The sequence below is a fragment of the Apodemus sylvaticus genome, chromosome 10 (genome assembly GCF_947179515.1).
Source record: "Apodemus sylvaticus chromosome 10, mApoSyl1.1, whole genome shotgun sequence".
In the NCBI taxonomy this organism is placed as follows: Eukaryota; Metazoa; Chordata; class Mammalia; order Rodentia; family Muridae; genus Apodemus; species Apodemus sylvaticus.
Window position 1 is genome coordinate 12321304 of NC_067481.1, and position 27376 is coordinate 12348679.

Below are 27376 nucleotides of genomic sequence, written 5' to 3' on the forward strand. Positions count from 1 at the left end.
AGATATGGGATGAGAAAATCCACATTGTAGGCAGTTTGGTAGTGCTTACACGAAATGACATCTAGTTTGTATCTCCTTTACTAATGTAAGAATCATTTGCTTAATGAAAGATGAGGATAATCTGTAAAGTCCTTGAATCAAGTGCTTCATGCACTTCATTCACTCAGCTTGAGACGGAGAGGGCGATGCCTGAAGTGGAACCAGGAGTCCATTTCTGTAGCGCCTTTAGACAATAATGTCCTTCATTTCACTGTTACTTAGTTGTTTTAGCAGGAAGATGGTTTATTATTTTTCTTATTAAATATTTCAGCCTATTCTCCTCTATTTTATATGCAAATTTATTCTTATTTTGGATGTGTGATTTCAGTATATCTCTCCAGTTACCCCCATTCAATTTTTCTCCTCAAATTTGAATAACTGTTACCTTACTCCGTGTATGCAACTCTATCTTAATAGTGTGGAAAGTGTCTTGTATTGCTAGAGATGTATAGCTAGTTCAAAATGCATCTTAAAACAAGACAGCTGGTATAAAAATATCACATATGTTAACACATGTGATTATAAAAATTCATATATAATTTTGACATAAATCTGTTTTTCAGAATAAGTGGTATTCAGAAAGCATATAGAAAGAAAAATGAGAATGTGGAGGCTTTGAGAAGTAAGTAGCTGGCCCAGGACGTGGTCCATAGCATCGTGATACAAATGGAGAACCAGTCTGCCTTGTTGTGGTGAAAGTTAAGCTCACCTGTTAAGATTTGCTGTCTTCCCATTATAGATACTCTGTGTGATTAATGTTGATAATGAACCTTACGTCATGGAAGGTATAAAGCCAGAAAGTAGTATCTGTTGACATAAAAATACCTAACAATTGCTGGAGACCTCAGTAAACAAATTATTGTTCCTTCACATACTGGGAGCCTGTGCTTCTTGAACCAACACTCTTCTGAAACTATAAAGTGATGGAATATGCTGTCAAAAATAAAAAAGAAAGAAAGAAAACACCTAACAATTTGAGCCAGTTTATATTATATCCTAGTTCAATTACTATTATATTTTATTATTGTGTACATGTATAGGTATTATTTATCTTGTTGTAAGATTCTTTTTTGTGAAATCTGTCTGGAGAACTGGAGTACATTTAGCAATGAGTCAGTATCTTCCAGGATCTGTAAAATGCACTTACACACTGACATTTTTAGTTCATGTGGCTGTATTCTAGTAGGATACCATGGTACGTTAGTATAGTTTTATTTTACTGTGGCCTAGTAAATAATGCTCCTTATCATCCCTTCATTGGACATTTGAATGTTCTTTTTTTTTTTTTTAAAGTACCTACTTAAGGTTTTTATTTTTAATATTTTAGGGTCATGGCCTTTGTTAGATAAAGGTATTTGGATATTGTGTTCCAGTGTGAAGCCTGCCTTTTGGTTATGAACAGTGTGTTTTGATGAGCATAAACAATTCTTAACTCACACCCAATGCACGAGGCTCATCATTTCTGGCTACAGTGCCTTTAATGATAAATGATTCTTCTGTTGATTTATTTAAAATTAAAGTTTATCTGTGACCTCCAGTGTGAGTTATTCAACTGGAAGTTGTTGCCAATGCCAAGAAGCAAGAGAAGGAAATAAGAGATACCCGGGTGGTAAAGGAAACAGATGAAGTGATTAATCTTTGCAGTCCATATAGTAAAACTGACAGTGTGTTCAGAAAGGTGACAACGCAGATAATATAGAAAAATCATTGTGTGCCTGCATTCCACCACCAAGGAATTGAAAATTAAAATAAAAAACCAAAATACTTTGTGCTTATCAGACAAAAATGTAGAAGATTTGTATCTTAAAAAGTACAAATTATTGCCGATAAGAGTTTTAAGAACTAGACAGGTAGAGATACCTAATGTTTAAGGGTTGGAAGAATGAATGTATACATGCGAATTCTATCCATATTTTGTAGATTTACATTCAGACAAAATTCTGAAAAATAAATCCTGAAATTATATATATATATATATGCAAAAGATAATAGAATTGTCAAAAACAAATGTGGAAAAAAATAAATTTAATTTAACATTACATTGTTCCAACATTTCATATAAATGCCTTCACATTTCTTCATAGTAGTCAAGACAGTGAAATTTTGGCATAAAAGACATTGAAAAATCAATGAAATAAAAAAGACAGAAAAATTGCTTATATTTTATGAATAATTAATGTTTCATTAAAGTTGAAAACAATAACTGTAAAAACCTGACCTGTGGCCCATGCTGAGCACTGTAGATAAAAACAAGTGGAGAATGAGTCATACAGCTGAGTACAAAACTGACCGTGACAGGGAACCCAGAGAATGGAAAACACGGCAAATAGTTTGAGACGTGATGAAAGAAAAGTTTTATAGGTATGATTCTAAAAGCGTGAACTTTAACTGATTGAAAATCAAAGTCTCCTGTTGCTTGTAAATCACTGCTGAGGAAATGACAAAGTCCTAGATTGGAAGAAACATCTGTAAATCCAAGGAAGCTCTTGTTTCTGTAATATTTTAAAGTGCCTCACAATTCCACAGTACGACAACAGCTCGTGTGTTCCAGTGCCTGTTTCTGTGATAACACCGTGAGCAAAGGCAGCTTGGAGAGGAGAGGGTTTATTTCATCTTATACTTCATTGCGTCAGTGAAAGCAGTCAGGGCAGGAATTCAGGCAGGGGCTGAAGTGGAGGAACACTGCATACTAGCTTGCTATCCAGGGAGCACTGCCCTGTTTCCAGAGGACCTGGGTTCAATTTCCAGTACCTATGTGGCAGAACACAGTTGTCTGTAACAACAGTTCCAAGAGATCTGACACACATGCAGGCAAAACATCTGTACACACAAAATGAAAGTCAGAACTTTCCCAGTAGGAACCTTTCTGTACTCGCTTACCTCTTAGCTTCTGGCGTCGATTTCTAGTCTTGTTCTTTTTGTTCCACTTTATTCAGATACTTTGGTGAGATAAATTTCTGTATTAATTTCCTTGGGAACTCTTAGATGCCAGTGCACAGAAAACCTTCAAATATTTTGTATATACCTTAATTCTTGGTGTCAGAACAAATCAATATCAGAGTTTTTATATTTCCTGCTATTCATATCACCGACTCTGTCCAGACTACTTAATCTGCTTAAACTATGTTGGTAACTTTATACATTGAAGTTTGTCTTCCTTAAGAGTGTGTGGAATTATGAATTGCCTTATAGAGCTGAACAAATACATAAAGATTTGAGCCTTTTTTTCCCCCATGAACTAGATTTGTCATTTGACATATATGAAGGTCAGATTACTGCACTGCTGGGCCACAGTGGAACAGGGAAAAGCACACTGATGAATATTCTCTGTGGATTGTGCCCACCTTCTGATGGTAAGAGTTTTCTCATTTGAGAAAAAAAAATCTCCTATTTTTTTTGTGTGTTATTAGCCAATGAGTCACAGTATGTAGCAATTGTTAGTCCTATTTATATGTGCACTAGATGATTTAAATCAGCGATTTGGAATAGCTATTTATCTGTGAGGAAGTTTGTTCCATACTATGTACACTTATTTTTTTAAAATAAAAATTGTTTCCATGATATTTATTAAAGCAAAAAATATAATTTTAACGTTCTTTGTATTTACTTTTTAAAAATTTATTTTCTATACCCATTTCCATCACATCTTTATATGTACATATCTTTATTTCTTAGTTGCATGGAAGAATAAATCAGTAACTAATTGGAAATTAAATTTCTTTTAGAAAATCCACAAATATCTCAATATACAGCTAAAAGAAAGAATGGTAACTACTGACACTGTTTTCTAAAATCAGAGCAGTGCCTCAGAGGAGGCATCTTGGCCTGGATTATGTTGTAGGTGTGAACTCTGTGTGGAGGCACCATGTCCTGCAGTTACTGAATACTGTCAATGGAATACGTTTATCAGAAAGGGGCCAGGCTGTATTGACCCTGAATTTCAACTTTGTAAACTAGACTTCACTTTCAAAATTAGCTTGATTTGTTCTTTATTTTTACTTGGGATGTTCTTGGACATTAGTTATAATATTTTATACATGCATGACCTTTAGAGTTCTCCATGCATTATCACATTGACTTAGTAGTTCTTAAGTAAAGCAAATTATCATTTAAATATGATAATCAAATTATCAGTTGATTCAGTTGAGATAAGAAATCTGGAATTTGAGGCATTATGATGCTCAGGACTGACCATACAGCCAGCTTGTACACAATTGTGGAGCTTGCTCAGTGTCTCATAGTATTGTGTGTGAAAGAAATTGTGGTTGAACCATAAGCGTTGTCAGTGTCATGATGTATATGATTTATGTTAAGCTTGTAGATTACTATTGCTCTTTCCACTGTATCATATGCCTTGGAAAGACAATGAGGTTGGAATATAAATGAGGTTGTATATTGAAAATATACAATCAGTACTGTCAAAATGAGAATATATCTTCCATATTTGTATTAATTCTGGCTTTGTTTATGCATTGTAACAAAATGAGTAAGCAATTAGGTACATCAGAACATGCATTTTTAACACTCAATGTCTTTAATGTAAATTTGAATATTTTCCTTTTAGGGTTTGCTTCTATATATGGACACAGAGTCTCTGAAATAGATGAAATGTTTGAAGCCAGAAAAATGATTGGCATATGTCCACAGTCAGATATAAACTTTGATGTTCTGACAGTAGAAGAAAATTTATCAATTTTGGCGTCAATCAAAGGAATACCAGCCAACAATATAATTCAGGAAGTATGTTCTTATATAAACCACCACTGTATTTCCTATACGTTAATATGCTTTATAATAATTTTACAGAAAATATGCTTGAAAATCTAAACATAAAGACCCTCTAGGCCAGTAAATAGAAAATATGAAGAATTAGATGGATTTGGACTGCATAAATTAGCACATATGAATGATCCTCTTTTCCCCCTAAGGGGACACCCTCCTCCTCCTCATCCTCCCTCCTTTTCATTTGTCCTGCCTCGCCCCTCCCCCCCCCTTACCTCAGCACACACAGAGCCTTCAGCCTCGCCCAGCAAGGCACAAAACCTAAGCTGACTATTCCCTAAGAACCTTGTCACTTATTCTTTTCTTTTTTCTTTTCTTTTTCCTTTTTTTCTTTTCTTCTTTTTTTTGTTTTTTTTTTTGTTTGTTTTGTTTTTTGAAACAGGGTTTCTCTGTGTAGTCCTGGCTGTCCTGGAACTCACTCTGTAGACCAGGCTGGCCTCAAACTCAAGAGATCTGCCTGCCTCTGCCTCCCAAGTGCTGGGATTAAAAGCGTGCGCCACCACTGCCCAGCTCACTTATTGTTTTAAATATTACATGTAATATTTGTAAATATTAAGCATATCCTCACTTAACATTTTAAAGTTGATATTAAAGTTAATTTTAAAAATTAAACTGCTTAAATGATGCTTAAAATAGTACTTCAAAACTTAAAACACGTAAAAACTAATTTGATGACTATGAAAATGATATGATTGTTAATAGAACATTGTTCACACTTTTTTACAGGTGCAGAAAGTCTTACTAGATTTGGACATGCAAGCCATCAAAGATAATCAAGCAAAAAAATTAAGTGGTGGCCAGAAAAGAAAATTGTCTTTAGGAATTGCAGTTCTTGGGAATCCAAAGGTAAATACAGTGTTAATTTCATTGATGAGACCACTTTAAATAGCATTAGAGATGTGGCTTAGTGGTTAAGAGTACAGGCTGCTCTTCCAGGGGACCTGTGTTCAGTTCCCAGCACCAGCATTTCTAACTCCAGTTCCAGGGGCATCTGATACAGTTTTTTGACCTGTGGTTTACCAGGGACACATGCAGTTCACAGACATATATACATGTACAACACTCATATGCTTAAAAAACCAAGAAATTTAAAAAGTTAGGTCAAGACAAAATTAAAGGTTCCTTGAGTTAGTCGCTACCTGGTACAGTGATTTTCCGTGTGTTTCTTTTATGCTGTTCTCTGGCCTGTAGAAACAGGGGCAACTTCACCTTACACACTGTTAAAAAGTTCATGTGTGTGTTTACCACAGAGAGCCTACGGAAACCACTGCCTTGCTGCGTTCCTCCTTTCTGTCGTAGCATGGGATCAGGACGGAGTCTGACTTATTAATTGGACTTCCTGCTAGTACCCTTTCATGCTTTTTAAATTAAAAACAACTGGAAGCCACATAAGGCAGCACAGTCCTATAACCCGATCTCAAGAAGCTGAGTCAGGAAGACAGTGAGTTCAAGGCCAGTCTAGGCTGCATAGTAAGAATCTATCTTAAGAAAAGGTGTCCCTCAAAACGTAGAAAGAAAAGCTCCTCCTCCAGCCCAGAATGCATCCCTTGTCATGATACAGAACGTCTGTCTCTAAAAATCAATTGCTCTGCTTACAGATTTAATCAGTGTAGCAATAGGTTTAATATTTTTGCCATTTTGTTTGTCTGATTGTCATACCAGTGTCTTATATTTAAGTAACTAAGGAAAAGATTCATTCACAGTTTTAAACATGTATACAAACTTTAAGAGAGATTTTTGGATGAAAACACTAACTTGAAATAGAGAAAATTTCCATTACCCACATATATTTTCAATATTTTGGTTTTCTTGCCTCTTTCACTTATACCCTGTTCACTCAGATCCTCCTGCTGGACGAGCCGACAGCAGGAATGGACCCCTGCTCACGCCACATTGTGTGGAATCTTCTAAAATATAGAAAGGCTAACCGAGTGACTGTGTTTAGTACTCACTTCATGGATGAAGCCGACATTCTTGCTGGTGAGGTGTTTGCTTTGCTTGTAAAAGATAAGAGAGATAAACATGGAAATGCTAAATCCCCAGGAACAAAGAAAGAATTACTCAATGGTGCATATTCTAAATGAAAAGTTTATATTTCTATGGTCAGTGTTTTCTAGATCATCCTGTTTCAGTGATTTTTCAAAATGCCCAAACGAGATTTCCCACACTCATTATATACTAATTTATTATCATAAAAGGCTATGAAACAAAATTAGCAAGGGGTTGAATCAAGTAAGGCAGGAGTCTAGAGAAAGCCAGGCCTGTGCTTTCCAGACACCCTGAATGTCCCCATTGTCTACTTGTAAGCGAATGCAAATGGACTGTTGTCTGCCAGTTTATCAGAGGCTCACTGTCCCTAACTCTTGTGTACCGGTCACAGAGCTTTTCTTCCCAGCCCAGCCCAGCACAGCTCCAGAGGAAAGGGAAGCTAGCAGGCAGTGTCAGCTGTGGTTTTGTGGGCGGTGTTTAGACACAGAGGTCCTCCAGGTCTGTTTTGACACTAATTGAAACCTTCCCACATCCAGATTCCCAGTTGCTAGTCATGGGCCAGCTTTGAAAGCAGGTCGTTCTAAGGTAGCTCTCACTGGCCTCATTTTATATATGTTAAAATTGTGTATGTTGGGGTTGGTTTTTAACACCCAGGACAAAGGTTTGAGAGTTTGAAATACTGTAACTTCTTTTCCAGCTGATTGTGTAGTGTTAAATGGATAAAACACTTATCTCTTCATTAGTATTTATATCAAAAAGAATTTAATGAACTAACGTTTTTATTTTTGTTATTATGTTTCCTTTTTTTGTACATTTGGTTATAAAGGAATCATGAAAACTCCTGTGTTAAGGTTCCTTTAGGAAGGGCCTGAGCTATTTGGAGTATGCACGCTGGAGTCGGGCTGCTTGAGGGCAGCTCCTGGCTTTGTTAGTTAATAGTATGTGAAACATGTTCGAGCAGTGTGGATTTGTCTTCTCTCAATATTCACATTGGAAGAAAATAGGTGATGAAATTCTAGTGTCTTTCTTATAAGGTTATCATGATGATTGGTGATGTAATGCTGTATGTCCGCCATTGCTAACTTAGACATTGAAATGTGAATTCCACTTTGTAGACAGGAAAGCCGTCATATCACAAGGAATGCTGAAATGTGTTGGTTCTTCAATTTTCCTAAAAAGCAAATGGGGAATCGGCTACCGCCTGAGGTAACTTACGCTTGTTCTGCTGTGGCCTTATTCTGTTCGTATTTACCCTTAGCTTACTGTTACTGTTCTCAAGGCTTGCTGTATTGTGCCCTAGCTATGCTTAGTGATAGAGTTTAGAACATTCAGAATTTATTATTGATTGTCTAATCATGAACTATGGTTTTGGCTTTTCCTAGCATGTATATAGACAAATACAGTGCCACAGAGTCACTGTCGTCACTGGTTAGGCAGCACATCCCCGCAGCCGCCCTGCTGCAGCAGAACGACCAGCAGCTCGTGTACAGCCTGCCTTTCAAAGACATGGACAAATTCTCAGGTATTGGGTTGTTTTTTTCAGTTTCTTGGTTGAATACAACTTTTGCTTTAGGAATAGATTTTTCTGCCTCTTTTGATTATTTCTCCGTGTGATAGTCCCAGCTGGTCAGAGTTTGTCAGTTTTCTGCTTCAGCTTGTCTTCGTATCTGAAATAATGCATACTATTGTGTATGATTTTTACTTTTGTCTTTTTACAAATTGTACAACTATTATTTGCTAATTTAAATACTTAATGAAATAAAGAGAAATACATTACAGCCAGGGCTACACAGAGAAACCCTGTCTCGAAAAAAAAAAACCAAAAGAGAGAGAGAGAGAGAGAGAGAGAGAGAGAGAGAGAGAGAGAGAGAGAGAAATATGTTAATATGTTTATGTTGTCAAGAAAACAAGAAAATTAGGATGGGTTTGGTGGTACCTGTCGATAATCATAGCAACTGGGAGGCAGAGACAGCCAGAAGATGGCTAGAGGTAAGAGGCCAGTATAGTCTTCACAGCAAGTTCCAGGCCGGCACAGCGAGTTGTACAATGGGGGCCCTATTTCAAAACTGGCAGAATTGTTTGTAGCTTTCCTGAGGACGAGGTGTGTGTGTGTATGGTTTTCTTTTCTTTTTGTTGTTGTTTGGTGTATATGTGTGTAGGGAGGCTGTTCATGTGTTTTCAAATAATTTCTAATTTCAGAATAAATTTCAAAGTAATTATTTTAATTTAGAATTATTGTTTTAAGTGCTATAAAATATTTATTAATTTTAGTTTAAAACATGTTAAAGTTCTAATGAATATTTTTCATAAATAAAATTCCCTTGGCATTCTGTGCAATTAATAATGTTAAAAGTATCCTGATACCAAAATCTTTGAGTACCACTATGCTGTCTATGTAAATTTAATCCTTCTTCCCCCTCTCTTTCTGTCTTTCCTTCTTTCCTTTCCTTTCCTTTTTTCCTTTCCTTTTTTTCCTTTCCTTTTTTTCCTTTCCTTTCCTTTCCTTTCCTTTCCTTTCCTTTCCTTTCCTTTCCTTTCCTTTCCTTTCCGTTCCTTTCCTTTCCTTTCCTTTCCGTTCCTTTCCTTTCCTTTCCTTTCCTTTCCTTTCCTTTCCTTTCCTTTCCTTTCCTTTTCCTTTTCCTTTTCCTTTTCCTTTTCCTTTCCTTTCCTTTCCTTTCCTTTCCTTCATTTCCCTTTCCCTTTCCCTTTCCCTTTCCTTGTGTGTGTTTTTTTTTTGGTTTTGGAGATAGGATCTTAGACTCCAGTCCAAGCTGTCTGGCTGTCTTGGAACTCACCATGTGGTACTAGATTGGTCTCAATTTCCTGTCAGTTCTCTTGCCTCAGGCTCTGGAGTGCTGCGATCACAGACATAAAAGCCTATGCCTGTCCCATACCCAGTTTTGAATGGCATTTCAGATTTTTTTAATGCTTTGAATGGCATTGTAGGTCAATATATACTGATATTATTTTAAATCATGTGTGTATGTGTGTGTGGGTGTTTGCATGTGAATACAGTACAGGTGCCTGTGGAACCATCTCAGGGCCCCAGATTCCTAGGAGCTGGACTAGAGGCTGTTGTGAGGCACCCCAACCTGGCCACAGGGAAGGACATATGTGCTTTTAACTGCTGCACTGTCTCTCCTCCATCCCACTTAGGAGAGCTCTATATCATTTGACCTCTTTTTCCTTTCTTTTAGGCTTGTTTTCTGCTCTAGACATTCATTCGAACCTGGGTGTTATATCTTATGGTGTTTCTATGACAACTTTGGAAGATGTATTCTTAAAGCTAGAAGTTGAAGCTGAAATTGACCAAGCAGGTAAAAACAGAACTAAAAAGATCAGCCAATGAACTGGACAGTACAAATAATTATATAAGTAAATGAATTAATTATGCAAGCATATGAAGTCTGTGTTGCCTTGTGGAGCCAAGGGCAGAAGTAAATAAGTAATTGAAGTATTGTTAATAGTGATAGAGATTTTGGAGGAAATGACATGATATTCTTGGAAGGTCTTATTGTCAGGGAGGATTTTATTGAGATGTTTAAACTGAGATGTGAGTCACCAGAAAAATTCACACATGCAAACATCTTAGGGCAAAATGTACTGGATAAAGAAAGTTTCTACTTCTTAGGTGTTGAGACATTAATTAGATGTCTTTGAGGGACCAAAAGGCAGGCCACCATGATGGAACTCATGAAAGAAGCAATTGGCATTGCTATCAGAGTGTCATCAGAGGGCTGGGTCAGATTTTGTCTTTAAACATCTGAAAAGAGCTTAATTTTTTTTTAATTTTTATATTTTTAAAATTTTTTATTGGATATTTTATTTATTTGCATTTCAAATGTTATTCCCCTTTCTGGTTTCCCTTCCATAAACCCTTTGTCCCATTCTCCCCTCCCCCTGCTTCTATGAGACTTGCCCTCCCCTACATCCCCACCTCTCCCTCCCTGCCCTGGTGTTCACCTACACTAGAGTATCGAGCATTCAGAGGACCAAGGGCCTCCCTCCCATCAATGCTAGATAAGGCCATCATCTGCTGCATATGTAGCTGGAGCCATTGGTCCATCCCTGTGTATTGTATGGTTGGTGGTTTAGTCCCTGGGAGCTCTGGGGGAGTCTGGTTGGCTGATACTGTTCTTCCCATGGGGTTGCAAAGCCCTTCTGCTCCTTCAGTCGTTTCCCTAACTCCTCCATGGGGGTCCCCGTGCTCAGTCTGATGATTGGCTGCGAGCATCTGCATCTGTATTGGTCAAGCTCTGGCAATTCGAGTTTTTTCTTCATAAAAGAACAAAGAAGCAAAATTTTAGTAAAAGCTGTCCTTGGTGCAAGAGAAAGTGGACTCTTGATTGCCAAATATATAGAGTAAAATAAGGAAAGAAGTAATTTGGAAACAGGATGCTGAGCATCTTGGCCGTGAGGAAGAAAGCAGTGACCTTGCCAAGAGCATCTTGGGGGTGTGGCCAAGGGCAAAGCGGAGCTGTGTGGTGTATGATGAGACAGTGAGCTGAGAATTTTATGACTGAAGCTTAGCACATGTTCAACATCAATGGATGATGCCAACGTGTATAAGAGTTCCACTTTTGTTCCACACCACTTCCAGATATGCTCTGTAACATTGATGTGTTTTAGTTTTTGGTCTATTGTAAACATTTCAAAATGTTTTTGTTTGTTTACTTTTATTGGCAAATAGATTATAGTGTATTTACACAGCAGCCACGGGAGGAAGAAACAGATTCAAAATCTTTTGATGAAATGGAACAGAGTTTACTTATTCTTTCTGAAACCAAAGCTTCTCTAGTGAGCACCATGAGCCTTTGGAAGCAGCAAGTGTCTACAATAGCAAAGTTTCATTTCCTCTCATTGAAACGAGAAAGCAAATCAGTGCGCTCTGTGTAAGTGTGATTATCATTCTCCTGAAAATCTGTCTGTTTGAGGTTGCAAATAGAATTTGCTATCCAGACATTTAAATAATGACATGTGCACAGCTTCGAAGTTCTGAAAGATTAAGTGACAGTTTCACAGTCACAGTAATTTTATCAGATATCCATGGTACTTTAATCGTTTCTATTCATTCTTACCATCTCTCTCTCTCTCTCTCTCTCTCTCTCTCTCTTAAATATCTATGTATGTATGTATGTATGTATGTATGTATGTATGTATCCATCCATCCATCCATCCATCCATCCATCTATCTATCTATCTATCTATGTAATCTATCTGAGACAGAGTCTCACTCCTGTAGTACTGGCTGGCATAAAGCTCACTATGTAGACCATGCTGGCTTCCATGTAACCTAAATCTACCTGACCCTGCCTCCTAATGCCAGGATTAAAGATGTGTGCTATTATGGCCAGCTTTACCCTTTTTTCCTAAACTAGTATTGTCTCATCTTTAAAATGATGAAGTGACAATAGTATCTAATGTCTAATTTTTGAGTTATTGTCATTACATTTAAAATTTTATTTTGAATTTATATAATTTCATAGTTTTTCCATGCATTAAGTTTTATAATTGTTTTTACTAAATAGCAAGAAAGTTAAATTTATCTCTGTCTATTAGATGAAGAAAGTTGAAGCATGATGAAAGTTACATAGCTAGTAGATCCAGGATATAAAGAGTTCTCTACATAACATATTCTCCTATAATATCCTGCTTTCATGTACTATATGCCTTTCTTTTTAGAACTAAAATGATTGTGGGAATAAAATTCAATAATAAGAACATTCACACATGTCTGAAATACTCTGGACTTTCTTGAGGTTTTGACCAAGTTCATTTAGTATAAAACAAATGCTAGTCAAGTATCTGGTTGTTTCTGTATCAGAAAAATATTTAAGTCAGCATGTTTTAATATATTTAGTTCAACATCATTTTGTTAAAGCATTCTCTGAAAAACAATAAATGCGACTTAATTCAGATTGCTGTAATAATGTGCTCTGGCCTGAGTGTTCCTGGAGGGGGGAAGTCGGGCGATCCAAGTGTAGGCTTGGTAAAGGCTCCTTTCTTCCCTTGAGGAAAGCTCCCATCTTGTCTCATGCTGTAGGCTTTCTTTTGTGTTTGGAAAGCGGCACACTAGCAGGCTGTTGGTGGTGTCACTTTTGTAAGGGTGCTAAGCATGGCTAAGCATGCTGTAGGGGTTGCATCTAATCTGGATTGCTTCCCAGAGTCTGTAGATATCACCAGATTAAGGATTAGGATTAGGACTGCATTATGTAAATTTGAGGGGGACACAAACATTAAATTCAAAATAAAAAATATATGGTCAAATACACTAGAAACTATTGCTTCTGATATTCTCTCAAAGAATAAATAGCATGTAAGAACATGGAATTTTTTCCTAATTTTGTCATAAAAATTTTTAACATTAGCCTGAAGTTTCCATATATTCTTCATTCATGATTTTTTTCCTTTCTTAAAGCATGTACTAACTTACATATCTAGATTTACCTGCAGCATGTTTTGAGGGATGCTGATTTTAGAATACTTAAAAATAATTGAATGATTTTGTTTAGCTTATTTCTTGAAATAGGGTCTAACACAGGCTGATCTCAAGCCCTCAGTCCTCCTTATACGAGTATATTGCCATGTCCACCAAGAATGGTTTTTAAAATACATCTGATTTAGCTGAAGATTATAAATTATATAATTAAGTGGATATTCTAAGCTCTGTAGCTATTGAGCCACATTATATAATTTGTAGGTACTATATAGGACATGCAGCCATCTATGATACTACAATGTTATTTTGTTGTACTATATATTCTTAATACTGTGTGTGGATAATATGGTAATGTATGTGCATATGTATGTATACTATGCATTAACAGTATATTATATAATATAGATTGACAGTATCTCAGTGGAGCAGTAGCAGTTAATGTGATTACACTGTGATAGGATGGATACTTTTACCTGTAGCCTTGTCACTGTATGTAACTCTTATATAGTACTTTTCTGCTGTAGTTAATGTAGATAAATGGTTAGTATGAAGTCTGAGCAAGCAGCAGGCCCCAGAACATAGAGGCATAGGTGTTTATGACATTACCTCATTCTTTAACTTTGAATTATGTTTATGTATACTATAATTTAAGAGCAAATCTAGTCTAAATATGTATAACTTTTCTTCTCTTTACCTCCAATTTAATAATTTTTAAATTTGATTCCTGTCCAATATTTTTAATCAGTCCATTTTTGGTAGTTGATTTTTAGAAAGGTTTTATTTTTTCTTTGCTTTTGTTCTTGTTTTATTATCTTGTAATTTAATCTATACTAATATGAAGGAAGACATCTAATAGATTTGTTTGTTAATATATACTAATCTGTATTATTTTTTTCTTTCAGGTTGCTTCTGCTTTTAATTTTTTTTGCAGTTCAGATTTTTATGTTTTTGGTCCATCATTCTTTTAAAAATGCTGTGGTTCCTATCAAACTTGTTCCAGACTTGTATTTCCTAAAACCTGGAGATAAACCTCATAGATACAAATCAAGCCTGCTGCTTCAAAATTCTACTGGTGAGAGTGTGTGAAGGTCTGTGAATGTGTGTTGGTTGTGGACGGGGGTGAGGGCAAATAGAGTTCAGAGACTGGGCTTTTATACCATTTAAAGTTAAAGCAAGCATGACCCATTATTGTAAAATCTAAATTAAATATTTACCTATTGACATTGAATGATATTAGAAATAAAGTTTTGGTTTAAGTGTAGTTGATCACTTTTAAAATTTTCTAATTTCTACTACTTGTAGTTACTAAAATCTTTTTAAAAACAGTAATTACTGGCATGTTTTATTTTAAAGTTCATGATGGGCTTAATTAATTTGAGAGTGTTTAAGATTTTCCTAAGCAAGAGTTTATAGTATTTAAGGTTTACACATACTCATTGAGATGCTAAAAATTTGACAAGAACTATTGAAGAATTAATTATAAATTGAAAATTAAGGCTTTCTTACATATAAACATTTTCACCCAGCCAGTGGTAGTAACATGCCATTAATCCCAGCACTAGGGAGGCAGAGGTGGGCAAGCACTTGAGTTCCAGGCCGGCCTGGCCAGCAGAGTGAGTTCCATGACAGCCAAGGCTAGAAGCCTGTCTCAGAAAGTCAAAACCAAAACCAAAACCCAAAAACATCACCAGAAAAACCCCTAAACAAACAAGCAACCCCCCCAAACAAGCAACACAAAACAAACTACACCTCAATATCTTAATTTTGCAGTTAATAATTTTGTATTTACTATTTTTATTCTTGCTTTATAATTGTCAAGATTTTTCTCATATTTTTACAGACTTGAGCTAATTTTAAATTAAGATTCTAAGTTTTTAAAATATCAAAACTTAGTAAAGAAAACTTAGTAAATATTTTACTAAGTAAAGTAAAATATTACTTAGTAAAGTAATATTAAAATAAAATATTAAAACTTAGTAAATGAATGACCATCATTCATTCATGGTCAACTTTTCATCTGCTTAAATAAATAGCCTGTAGTCTGGAGACTCTTGTAGAAACTGTTTTACTGCTGCAGTTATTACAGTTACACTATGGTGCTGAGTGTGACACATAACCTTAATCTTCTCTGGGAAGATGCGTTTAGCATGGACATTTCTCCAATTCAAAAATATTTTACAGTTGACTTTTTCACTTAGAAATCTTGTCTTCACTTTAAAATGTATTTCATATTGGTAAAATACAATACTTTTGTGAAATCTTATACTTTTGAGTTTTTATGCATATTCAAAAGTTATATATGTATCCTAAATCTTTCTGTTTTGCTTTCATTTCTTCCTGTGTAGAAATTCTAGTATCTTCATTGTGTGTCTCTTGTATTACTTTCCGTAGTATTGTTTCTTGCTTTTGGATTCACACTCCCATTGCTGGTCCAAGATGAAGCATATGTGCTTGTATACACACATATATGTATATGTAAATATGTATACATATGTACACATATAACACATGAGCACATACTAAATATTTTCTTACCCTTTTTCAAGAGCATAAATTCCATGGTTACTCCACTCGTAGTGTAGCTATTTGCTCGAGTACATAGCCACTCTGGTAAAGTGAAGAGATCAGATAAGGTCCTGGTTAGGAGAACATTTTGTGTGGAAGGCACCATTCTTTATGCCATTCAGGACTGGATTTGGTCTGCTCTGTCAGTCTGTCCAGTTACTGAAGAGTGTTTGGCTTTGCGAGATTTGGGTTTCTGAGAGTCACGTTCATTGTGTTTTGGTTCCTGGCTTCTGTGATGGTAGATCAGGACCTCTCTCTCTAATCAGACATGATGCACAATTAAACACAAAGAGGAGTCAAGCCTTTTGCTGGGGGGTGGGGAGCATTTAAAGAATGTAGGTAGATGACTGATTTTTCTGCTTGGCTACTTTGGCATAATTAAAATGAACGTAATAGATTATTTTTACTTTTTAGTCAAATTTCATGATAACTTTATACTGTGATTAACATTTTTGTAGGCAGCAGGTAAAATTTACATAATTCTGTGTGCCAGGTTCTGTCTAAAGCTCTGCGCGTGTGTTCAGTTACTTAATTGGCATAACCACTGTACTTATAAGGTAGTCATACTTATTTCTCCTTGGCAGAGGAGCATACTAAGATCTAGCATCATTGTGCTTGCTTGAAGGACGTACAGTGTAAGTTGATACAACTTGGATTTGAATCTTGGCCAGCTGGCTACGGAACCAGTCTCCTAGCAGTGTCTAGGCTGAAGAGAAAGCATGTCCTTGGATGAGCACAGTCTCCTAATGCTATTCAAAGTCTCTGCTGTTCGTTACTCAAGCTGATTTTTATTATTCTTATTCTCTCGTTCCAGACTCAGATATCGATGATCTTATTGACTTTTTCACGCATCAGAACATAATGGTGACAATGTTTAATGACAGTGACTATGTATCTGCTGCTCCTCACAGTGCGGCTCTAAATGTGGTGCGTTCCGAGAAGGTAAGAGTGCTGGTGGGCATCCTCTTGTCCAGTTACAAGGGACTGACACAGGTGCTCAGAAATCTGTGGGCTGAACCTGTCCCATTAGCCATGAGCTAGAGTCTGCTTTTAGAAGTACCTGTTAGTCTGTGAAGCTTTTATGCCCTGGCAAGTGACCAGTAAGTATTTTTTTATTTTATTTTCATATTATATTTCTGATTAAAAATCTACATATTTCAAGCCAGGTTAACTTTAGCTGTCACTGTTTTTCCTATAATTTGTTGAAGCAGTTTTTCACAATATTTTGTAAAATTTCACTAATTAAGTCATTAATCCAAGAAGGTTAGTTAGCAAGAAAAGTTGGGTCCTTAGCAATATTAGCATACGTATGCCAAGTATGTAATGACTCTTCTTTTTGAATTGTAGGACTATGTTTTTACTGCTGTTTTCAACAGTACTATGGTTTATTCTTTACCAGTAATGATGAACATCATTAGTAACTACTATCTTTATCATTTAAATGTGACTGAAGCTATCCAGATCTGGAGTACCCCGTTCATTCAAGTAAGCAAACTTACAAAAAAGATGCATTTATCTGTGGAGATCTCTTAATGTTATAAGCTGAGGTGTGGAGTTTAGGAGTCTCCCTCCAATTACTTGACTTCAAGATCAGAGCAGCTTTATTTGATGCTGATAGGTTTGTGAAACAGTGCTATATTAATTGCAGACAAAAGGAACATTGTTTAGTATTTTGTGTATGTGTGTGTGTAATCTAGTTAGTGATATATTGAAAGACATCTTAAGAAGTCACCTAGACAAACCATGTTTACTTAAGTATCAAGATGTTGAAGATCAGAGACAATAAGACAGTGATGTAGTATTTGTGTATCATCTGATGAAGAAGTGGCCAGAGCCAGTGTGCTTCTTAGTCATATGGATTCTGTTTTAATGCAGAGTCCCTTCCCTGTTTCACAAGTGTGCCATCTTACATAAAAAGTGTAGGGATGAGCCCAGGATTCCAATGCTTGCTTACCTAGCATGTGCCAGACACTGCGTGTCTCTAGCATGAAGGTCAGGGTGAAGGAGGACAGAGAAATGACTGTGTATCACACATGTTAATTAATGCCAGGTGTCCCGACCCTCAGGACAGTCAACAGGGTCCCCGGAACTACCTAGGGAAAGGGAGAGACAAGAGACATGAGAGATGGACAGCAAGTCTGATTCTGATCAAGTTGTCAAATTTTAATTTTTATACAAGGCAATATAAAGGCAAGCAAGCAGGTGTGGGGGGGGTGAAGGGGGAAAGTCATTGTATTCAGAGAACAATCTCAGGGGGCTAGCATCATTTCTCAGGATCAGTTTCTCAGAATTGTCTCTCAGAATCTCAGGGAAGAGTTGGCAGGTGTTGTAGGAACTTGGCACAGAAAATTGATCATGAGGAGGTTAAGTGGAGAGGAGTTGCTATGATAGCCTAACCACAGGTGAGCTTCCTTTGTTCAAGCCCACTCCGGTGAGCTCTGCATGTACTGACCATCTAGCTTACTTGGCTAATCTTTAAACTAGTACATTTCCTTCTAAAAGTAACCTAGATAAAGCAGACTGGAAATGGCTGAGAGGAGGGGGTTTCGAGATCTCTGTGAGAATGGCTCCTGGCAGGCAGGGTTGGTAGTGTAGTCCAACACTCCTGCTAATAAAGCTGTGTTCATCCATACCACTATGGTGGATATCATAACTGCTTAGGTCTTTAGAGGTTTAAATGCTCTTTCAGGATGTTCTAAGGAATTCTTAAATGATGCTCAGATTCATTTTCTAGTTTGTATTTTTCTTTCAGGAAATCACTGACATTGTTTTTAAAGTTGAGCTGTATTTTCAAGCAGCTTTGCTTGGAATTATTGTCACTGCAATGCCACCTTACTTTGCCATGGAAAATGCAGAGAATCATAAGGTAAATTGGTCATATAAAAATTACAGATATAGTACTCTTAGTTAATATGGGCAGATAGTTGTAGAAGTGGTACAGATCAGATGAATAGTATTGTTAGGTATTAGGGCTTGGGGAAGGTTTTTACACAATGTACATACTGAGCATGAGAAGGAAGGAAACTGATTGTTTAAGGATTAACACACATGACAATGTCAGTGTGAAAGCATGCACGTAGGTAGACGGCAAGTATTTTAAAAGTATTTAAAATGTTTTCAGATGTATTTTCTTTGCACAACGTTGCACACATAATCTGAAGTTCTCTGCACATCCAGAGGATCTTAGGCAGCTGTGTTAGTTTACCAGTGTTGTTACAGAAGATAGACTTTGGCCACGAGGATCCTTGTCCATTGAAACAATCTTCACTTACTTCTGCATGGTCTCATGTGACCATGTCTGGCCACTCACTGATGACACACCCACCATTTCTATGTTACCTTGTCTCATTATATTCTGATTTTTAAAACTTTGTTGACATTGTGAAATCTCATAAGTGAACCCAAGGGCTAAAATGAATGCATGGAAAGTTACTTTTCTTGTTTCATTGATTAAAATGAAAAGTTCTACAATAGTTGACTTGCATTTTATTTACAAAATGTTTAAGATTTTAATAGTTTTTCTTTCTTTTTTAGATCAAAGCTTATACTCAGCTTAAACTTTCAGGTCTTCTGCCCTCAGCCTATTGGGTTGGACAAGCTGTCGTGGACATTCCCTTGTTTTTTGTTGTTCTGACTTTGATGCTGGGAAGTTTATTTGCATTTCATCATGGACTGTATTTTTATCCTGTAAAATTTCTTGCTGTGGTAAGTTTATATCAGTTGTGTTCATGGTCTTTATAGGTAAATATTGCTCAAAACCCATTTACATATGACAGCTGTAGGCTGAATAACATGTGTTTTAGCTTTTTAAAACAAAATGAAGCAAATGGCTTTTATTGTATATGGTATATTTAATTCAATTTATATTACAAGTTTATATTTATTTTTAATTTAAAAGTACCTCTGTGAATCTGCTGTGGTCTTTCAAGTAGACTGACTAGTTGCTTGCACCAGGTACTTAAATACAGCCTTCCTTCTGTGTTCTCATGCCTAAATATTTTACAGGAAAAGAATTGGTTTTTAAAACAGACTTGATTTAATTAATGTCTGTGAGTGTGTGTGTGTGTGTGTGTGTGTGTGTGCGTGCACATGTGCATGCTCATTGCCAGTGTAACAGGGGTCATAGAGGCATCATATCCCTCAGAGCTAGAGTTTCCAGCATTTACAATTTGCCTGTCCTGTTACGATGGTGCCAGAACCCGTGCTCCAGTTCTTAAAGTTGCCTAGTTTTTAACCAGTGGACCGTAGCTAGGGCCATGGGAAAGAAACTCCTTTCTCCTAAATTTTAAATTTGTCTGAAAATGTGAAAGAAATGTGTAAGTGACATTTGTGATCTGTGCAAATATTTAATTAAGAGTCCTTTGGGAATGATTTTTAATAGAAAAAAAGCAAAACAACACAGAGCCACATATGCGGATGCTGGATGCAAACCTTGTTTTGTTAGAAGCCATTTGTATTTGATATGATTCCTGCCCTGTTAAATAAACCTAGAAGTTATATTAAAGTCAGGTGTGGTAGTGTTCATCTTTAATCCCAGCCCTTGAAAGACAGAGGCAGACAGATCTCAGAGTTTGAGGCCAGGCTGGTCTATGTGGTGAGCTCCAGGCTAGCCAGGACTACATTGTGAGATTATGTTTCAAACAAAACAAAACAAAACAAAACCTAACTAAAACAAGCAAAAAATTATATTGAGTGCTATGTGTTAAAATGGTTGCAAAGTGCTAGAGAGATGGCCCAACAATTAAAATCATTTTGTTATTAGTGCAGAGGACTTGAGGTCAATTCCCAACACCAACACGGTGGCTGACATGCATAACTCCAATTCAAAGGGATCTGACACTCTCTCTGACCTCCATGGACACCAGTCATGCACAAGGTACATACACATGCAAGCAGGCAACACACTTCATGTGTTAAAGGAAATACATCTAAAAAGTTGTAAAGAATGATTGCTAGTATTTGAGAGATAGATAGTTGTAACTAGCTGTAATGGGTTTTAATGCTAAAATAATGAGAGAGCATTTTACTTGGTATAAAAAATTACCAGGACAGAGAAAAGGGAGGGGGAAAGATAGGAGAATGGATGGAGAGAAGAGGACTTATGGGACATATGGGGGGGGACACTGGGAAAGGGGAAAGCTTTTAGAATGTAAACAAAGAATATAGAAAATAAAAAAAAATTTACAAATAATGTTCAGCTTAAATTACTTGGAATTGTTTAAAACATTAAATTAAAAGCATGATTTTTATTGGCTTAGTAGAGTTGTAGATTCTAACTGTTTAAATAACTACAGTGACAGTTTTGGGAATGAATTTTTTTGTTTGTTTGTTTGTTTTGAGACAGATTTTCTCTGTATAGCCCTGGCTGTCCTGGAACTCACTCTGTAGACCAGGCTGGCCTTGAACTCAGAAATCCGCCTGCCTCTGCCTCCCAAGTGCTAGGATTAAAGGCGTGCGCCACCACTGCTGCTGGCGGGAATGATTTGTTGAAAGTGAAATTTGATGAATAAAATTTCTTAATATTTTAATATTGCTGTGATATTTTATATTGTCATTCAGTACTTATGTGTTTCTGATTCACAGGTCTTCTGCCTCATTGCTTATGTGCCCTCGGTTATTTTGTTCACATATATTGCTTCGTTCACCTTTAAAAAAATTTTAAATACCAAGGAATTTTGGTCCTTTATCTATTCTGTGGTAAGTCACACTTTTATATTATTTCAGTTTTTCAGATCAGCTCAGGTAGAAGTCAGGAACACTTTGATGCTGGAGCACAGGGTACAGTGTATCTTCTGTAAGTGAAGTGTCTAGGGAGAGAATTGGCCATATTTTCTGTGGGCACTGTGATCTTCCACCTCATCTCCTCTGCAGGCTGCTGCTTGTAAGCTCACAGCCAGCAGTGATGCCAGCATACTGCTGCTACCCAGCTTAGGACTATCTTGGGCTGCATGGTTTATTTGAGGATCAAAAGCCTAGTTGGATGCTAAGTCACAATTTGTAAATAAATTTATATGAGATTTCAAATTCTCTGTCATCTGTTTTCTCCTGGTTCTTCTTTAGACTGCATTGGCTTGTGTCGCAGTCACGGAGATAACTTTCTTTCTGGGATATGCAGTTACAGCTGTTTTTCATTATACCTTCTGCATAGCCATCCCAATCTACCCACTCCTGGGCTGTCTGATTTCTTTCATAAAGGTACGTCTAGTGGATGTTTCAGAGAGCTAAAGTCTAAATATACATTTCATCATCTTTAATGTCTTGGTTCTTGTACTGAAAATAGTAACAAATAAGATTATCTGCTACTGCTTGATTATAAAATCAGCACAGGGTAAATAACAGATCTTTTCAAGTATGACTTCAAGTTGTCAAAGGAGAAAAACTTACAGTCACTACATGGTTTCTGATGCTCAGTTTGATATGCATAATTTAATGTATGATCTGGCTTCAGTCAGTTTTACTTTTTAGGAATGCCTCAAGGATTAAGTAATATATTATATATTAAGTGATTAGAGAAAACTAAGTGTAAGAGATCCCCCACCAGGAAAACATAAAGGAAAAAAACAGATTAATTTTGAGCATAGAAAACTCAAGACATTTCTACTTTATTAGGAAAAAATAAGTAGTTGGTAGGTGTAGGGATGACTGTGAATAAACTATATTGTATGAGCTTCTCAAGGAATTAATAAACATTTTATATTAATTAACCAGTAAATTTATACTTTATGATTGCTGGATAATTTTTTTCCATTTTGGTTTACTATGTTTGAGTATACTTGCCACTGGAAATATTTCTGGGAAGGAAGATTTTAAGTTATATATAAGATATAGCTTATTAATAGGAACAACTTATTTATAGAGATCACGTATTTATGACTAAAATATATTTAACATTTTAAATCCAAATATTAGTGCATATACATTATAAAAATGTTTTGTTGTAGGGTTCTTGGAAGAATATACCAAAAAATGAGAATACCTATAATCCCTGGGATAGACTTTTAGTTGCTGTAATCATGGTAAGACACAACAAAAACTATTCTTGTGTTTTCGTGTGTTTTCATAAGAGTATTAGTGGAGCTGGAGGGATGGCTCAGTGGTTAAGAGCAATGGCTGCTCTTCCAGAGGACCCAGAACCAGTTGCTGCCAGCGATTATATAGTGCCTTATAGCTTAACTCCTGCTCCAGGGGTCTCCCTTCTCCTCTGTCCTTCACAGGTACTAGGCATTCACGTAGTATACAGAAATCAAGAGAAGGAAATAAACTAAAAATCTGCATATATGTAAAGTAAAAGTAAAAAACTAAAAAAAAAATGGAACTGTTTATAGGATGACATAACTTAGTTATTAAGAATACTTGTCCAGGGGGCTGGAGAGATGGCTCAGTGGTTAAAAGCACTGACTCTTCCAGAGGTCCTGAATTCAATTCCCAGCAACTATATGGTGGCTCATAATCATCTGTAATGGGATCCAATGCCCTCTTCTGGTGTGTCTCATGACAGTGATGGTATATTCATATACACAAAATAAATAAACAAATAAATCTTTGAATGTGTGTGTCCAGCACACACACACACACACACACACACACACACGGAGCCCTTGGTTTGATCCTGAGCAGGGTCACAGCCAGGTGTGATGATGTGCTCCTGGGATCCCAGCACTTAGCTGGTAGAGGCAGGCCTCTCAGAAACATGAGGTCATCTTCAGGCTCCACAGTGAATTAGAAAAGAATGTCATGGTTGTCTGTGTTTTGGTTAATTTTAGTTTGTGTCCTGTTAGGTATAGAACAAGCCCATAAGTGTGTTAATGCTAGTGAATCTGCATTTTTTTCCCAACTATCTCCATTTCAACATACTTTTCCATGCTCCTAATTCTGTTTTAATAAAACTGGCTTCCTCCAAGGAAGAACAGCCTTTTGTTGTTTGTGATAAAGTGTCTTAGATGGCCCAGGCTGGCCTGGTTTTAGGATCCTTATGCCTAAATTCCTTAGTGTTGAGATTAAAAGCCAGTGACAGATTCCCAGCTAAGTTTTTATCTTGATAATATTTTGTAAAACTGACAGTAAATGAATTTATAGGGGCAGAAAATATGGAAAGAATTATTTTATGGAAAACAACATTACTTTGTTAGTATTAAAGCATATCTGGGATTAATGGGACGGTTAATGAAATGATAAAAGCTCTGTGTACATGAATCCCCAAGTTGAACCTCAGGCACCAAGAAACAAAATAACACAAGTTACTTTTAAATGTCTTTATTATGACAGACATAAAACAATTGGCTTTCCCCACCTCTGTTTATGGTAAAGAACCTGATCTATGTAGTCTTGGTTCTATTGGGGAAAAAAAGAAGATTTAGTCATAAACTGTTCCATACTCTTTTCTTAGCCCTACCTGCAGTGTATACTGTGGATTTTCCTCTTGCAACACTATGAGAAAAAGCATGGAGGCAGATCTATAAGAAAGGATCCATTTTTCAGGTTAGTTATTTTTTTTTACCTAAGTATTATAGTTTTGATAATTTTACAGAATTACACATTGTAATTTTAAACAACAATATAATTTTAAACGGTTCCAGCACTTCAAAGTAACGGTATCTATTAAAGTCACTTTCCTACATTCTTTCCCATGCCTTTAAGGCCTGTGTGACCACTAATCTATACTCATGAAGTTTGTCTGTTCTGAACGTTATAGATTACTGGAGTTATATATGGAATATAGTCATTTTTTGTTTCCTTTTTATGCTCAGTATTAATATTTTTCTTTTTTCGCAAACTAAACATTAATGTGTAGTACCCTCCACATGGTCACTTGCATGTTCATTCTGAATATTTATATACTACATAAAGACATTGGTTTAAGAAAAATGATAAAATATATTTGAAACTTGAGCCACTAAAGACTGTGGTTCTATTAAGTACTTTAAACAGTTACCTGCTTCTTACTGTACTGGGCACATTAATGTTTAAAGAAATGAGATTGTTCAGATGTGAATTATTCATTTTTATTACACAAGTATTTATTTTGTTTGTTTGTGGGTATATGTAAGCCACAGAGTGCACTTAGCACTCAAAGGAAAGCTAACAGAAGCTCCTTCTGCCATGTGTGTCTCAGGGATTGAGTTTAGGTCCTGAGGTTTGGCAGTGGACACCTTCTCCCGCTGAGCTATCTCACTCCATACCGTTTGGTGTGTGTGTGTATATATATATATATATATATGTGTGTGTGTGTATATGTATATATATGCATATATATGTATGTATGTGTATAGATATGTGTATATATACACACACACACATATATATATATATATATATATATATATATATATAATCAACATAACATTTAAAATATTCATTTCTAGCCGGGCGGTGATGGCATGCACCTGTAATCCCAGCACTCTGGGAGGCAGAGGTAGGCGGATTTCTGAGTTCGAGGCTAGCCTAGTCTACAGAGTGAGTTCCAGGACAGCCAGGGCTACGTAGAGAAACCCTGTCTTGAAAAAACGAAAATCAAAAAAAAAACAAAAAAAATTCATTTCTATTTGAATAATATAGAAATATACATATTATGTGGTATATTAAATATAGATATTAAAATATTTGAAATTATAAAAATTTATATAAATAATTATTTACTATAATAACAAAACACAGGTGGTGGTGGTCCCTGCGGCCTGGAAAACAGGCAGGCAGGGCCCGCATAGGAGAGAACTGGCTGGGCCCGTGCACTACCCTGGGGTAGTGACAGCAGGCGCCCTAGTACCTCTAGAGAGAAAGAAGCTGCCTGGCTAGCTGGGGGTGGGGTGGGGGGGGTGGGGGTGGGGTCCTTGCTCAGAAGGCCGGGCCTCCTGGGTACCTGTAGAGGAAGCTTGGCTGGGAAGAGGCTGGGTCCTTTCCTGGTGCTCCTACACAGCCGGTTTTGAAAAGAAGAGACAGTTTATAGTTTCAATGTTTTATTATTGAGAAGTAGGAAGAGAAAAGGAGATAGAGAAGTAAAGAGAGAAAGAGAAGATAGAGAGATAAGAGCTGGCCATGACCATGTGGAGAGAGGGGAAAGAATGGGGAGAGAGGGGGAACAGGGAGACAAGGGCAAGGACAAGAGAAAAAAAATGAGAGAGGGTGAGGAGGGGCAAGAAGCCTTCTTTTACAGTGGGCTGGGTTACTTGGCTGTTGCCAGGTAACCATGGGGCCTGGGAAAACCTGGCTGTAGCCAGGTGGCTGTCAGGGTGCAATCCAGCCAGAATGATGGCCACAGGGTTATGGAGTTGAGGAGTCAGGAGTCAGGGAGCATGGCTTACTGGTTCCACCCTTTGTAGAATGTTCTACTAGGTCTCTGGAGTGGCCTTGCTCAACCAGGCCACAGACTGCTTTACACGGTCCCACAATGAGATGCATGGATTTTGTGAGTGTAGCCTTGGAAATTTTCAGGCAACACAATCTCATAGCCAACTTCAGGTTCCTATAACCATAATCTTTTTCCTCCTTCTGCAATGGTCCTTGGGCTGTAAATGCAGTGCTTGTATCATAGATGTAGTAACTGGGTGTGATCTCATGTCCTCTGCATTTTAAGTTTGTGGATTTCTATGTTTTTTGTAAATGAAGACTTGGAGCTAGGGACTGCAGAAGACAGAGAACAAATGATACTTGTCTTCTGAGTGTTACCTCACTCAGTAAGATCTTTCCTAGTTCCATTCATTTACCCCCCCCCCACTTCATTTCTCCTTATAGCTGAGTAGTGTTCCATGTGTATATGTGTCACATTTTCATCATCATTCACGTGTTAAAGGGCATTTGTGTTCATTCTAGGTCCATTCTATTGTGGCTAGGGTAGCAGTGGACATTACTTGTGGAGTAGGAAGTTGAGTCCATGGTCAGATGACAGAGTTCCTTGGTTATTTGGTAGTTTTTCCTTAGCTCTTTGACAGTTCTCTGTCTTTATTTTCAAATTGGTTGCACCAGCCTGCATTCCTACAATAGAGAATGAAGGTCCTTTCCTCACAGTCCTGCCAGCACATACTGTCAGTACTGTCTGCTCTGCTGATCACAGCCCTGCCAGCTTGCACTGTGGCTGCTCTGCTGGCCTTAGCCATTCTTACTTCTGGGGAGAAGTTGAAATGGCAGTTGTTTTAATTTGCAGTTTCCTAATTGCCAAGGATGCTAAACATGCTGAGGTATGTCTTACACATCTCTATTTCTTCTCTGGGGAATCTGCTTAGACCCCCATCCCATTTTTTAATTGAACCATTTGTTTCCATGACTTTTTTTTTTTAGTTTTTTATATATCTTAGGTATTAATCTCTGTCAGAAGTCTTCTCTTCTGTGTGTTTTTTCTTCATGTGATTGTTGGTCTCCTTATCTTTACTGAAGCTTTTTAGTTTCATGAGATCTCACTAGTCAGTTGTTGGCCTCGATTCCTGGGTAGATGGAGTCTTACTTAGAAACCCATCTTCTATAGCTGAGTGCTGTAGGGAACTGCCCAAACTCCTTCCCACAGTTTCGGTATTTCGGGTTTCACTTTGTGGTCTTTAATCCACCTGGAGCTTAGTTTTGTGCGGGGTGATA

At 36.9% G+C, this 27376-nt stretch overlaps 1 protein-coding gene across 2 annotated transcripts in view; it reads left to right on the plus strand.

Moving 5' to 3' along the window:
• The window catches only part of Abca5 (ATP binding cassette subfamily A member 5), a 67179-nt gene that overhangs the window by 26696 nt on the left and 13107 nt on the right, over positions 1-27376 (plus strand). For both annotated transcript variants that reach the window (XM_052196016.1, XM_052196015.1), the window contains exons 12-29: positions 603-661; positions 3282-3392; positions 4604-4779; positions 5548-5667; positions 6663-6801; positions 7926-8016; positions 8193-8332; positions 10008-10127; positions 11501-11702; positions 14152-14321; positions 16629-16756; positions 17162-17299; positions 18567-18680; positions 19349-19519; positions 21398-21511; positions 21875-22009; positions 22756-22830; positions 24201-24292. In XM_052196016.1, the coding sequence (XP_052051976.1) occupies positions 603-661; positions 3282-3392; positions 4604-4779; positions 5548-5667; positions 6663-6801; positions 7926-8016; positions 8193-8332; positions 10008-10127; positions 11501-11702; positions 14152-14321; positions 16629-16756; positions 17162-17299; positions 18567-18680; positions 19349-19519; positions 21398-21511; positions 21875-22009; positions 22756-22830; positions 24201-24292 (2295 nt within the window). The remainder of the gene's footprint in view (positions 1-602; positions 662-3281; positions 3393-4603; positions 4780-5547; positions 5668-6662; positions 6802-7925; positions 8017-8192; positions 8333-10007; positions 10128-11500; positions 11703-14151; positions 14322-16628; positions 16757-17161; positions 17300-18566; positions 18681-19348; positions 19520-21397; positions 21512-21874; positions 22010-22755; positions 22831-24200; positions 24293-27376) is intronic.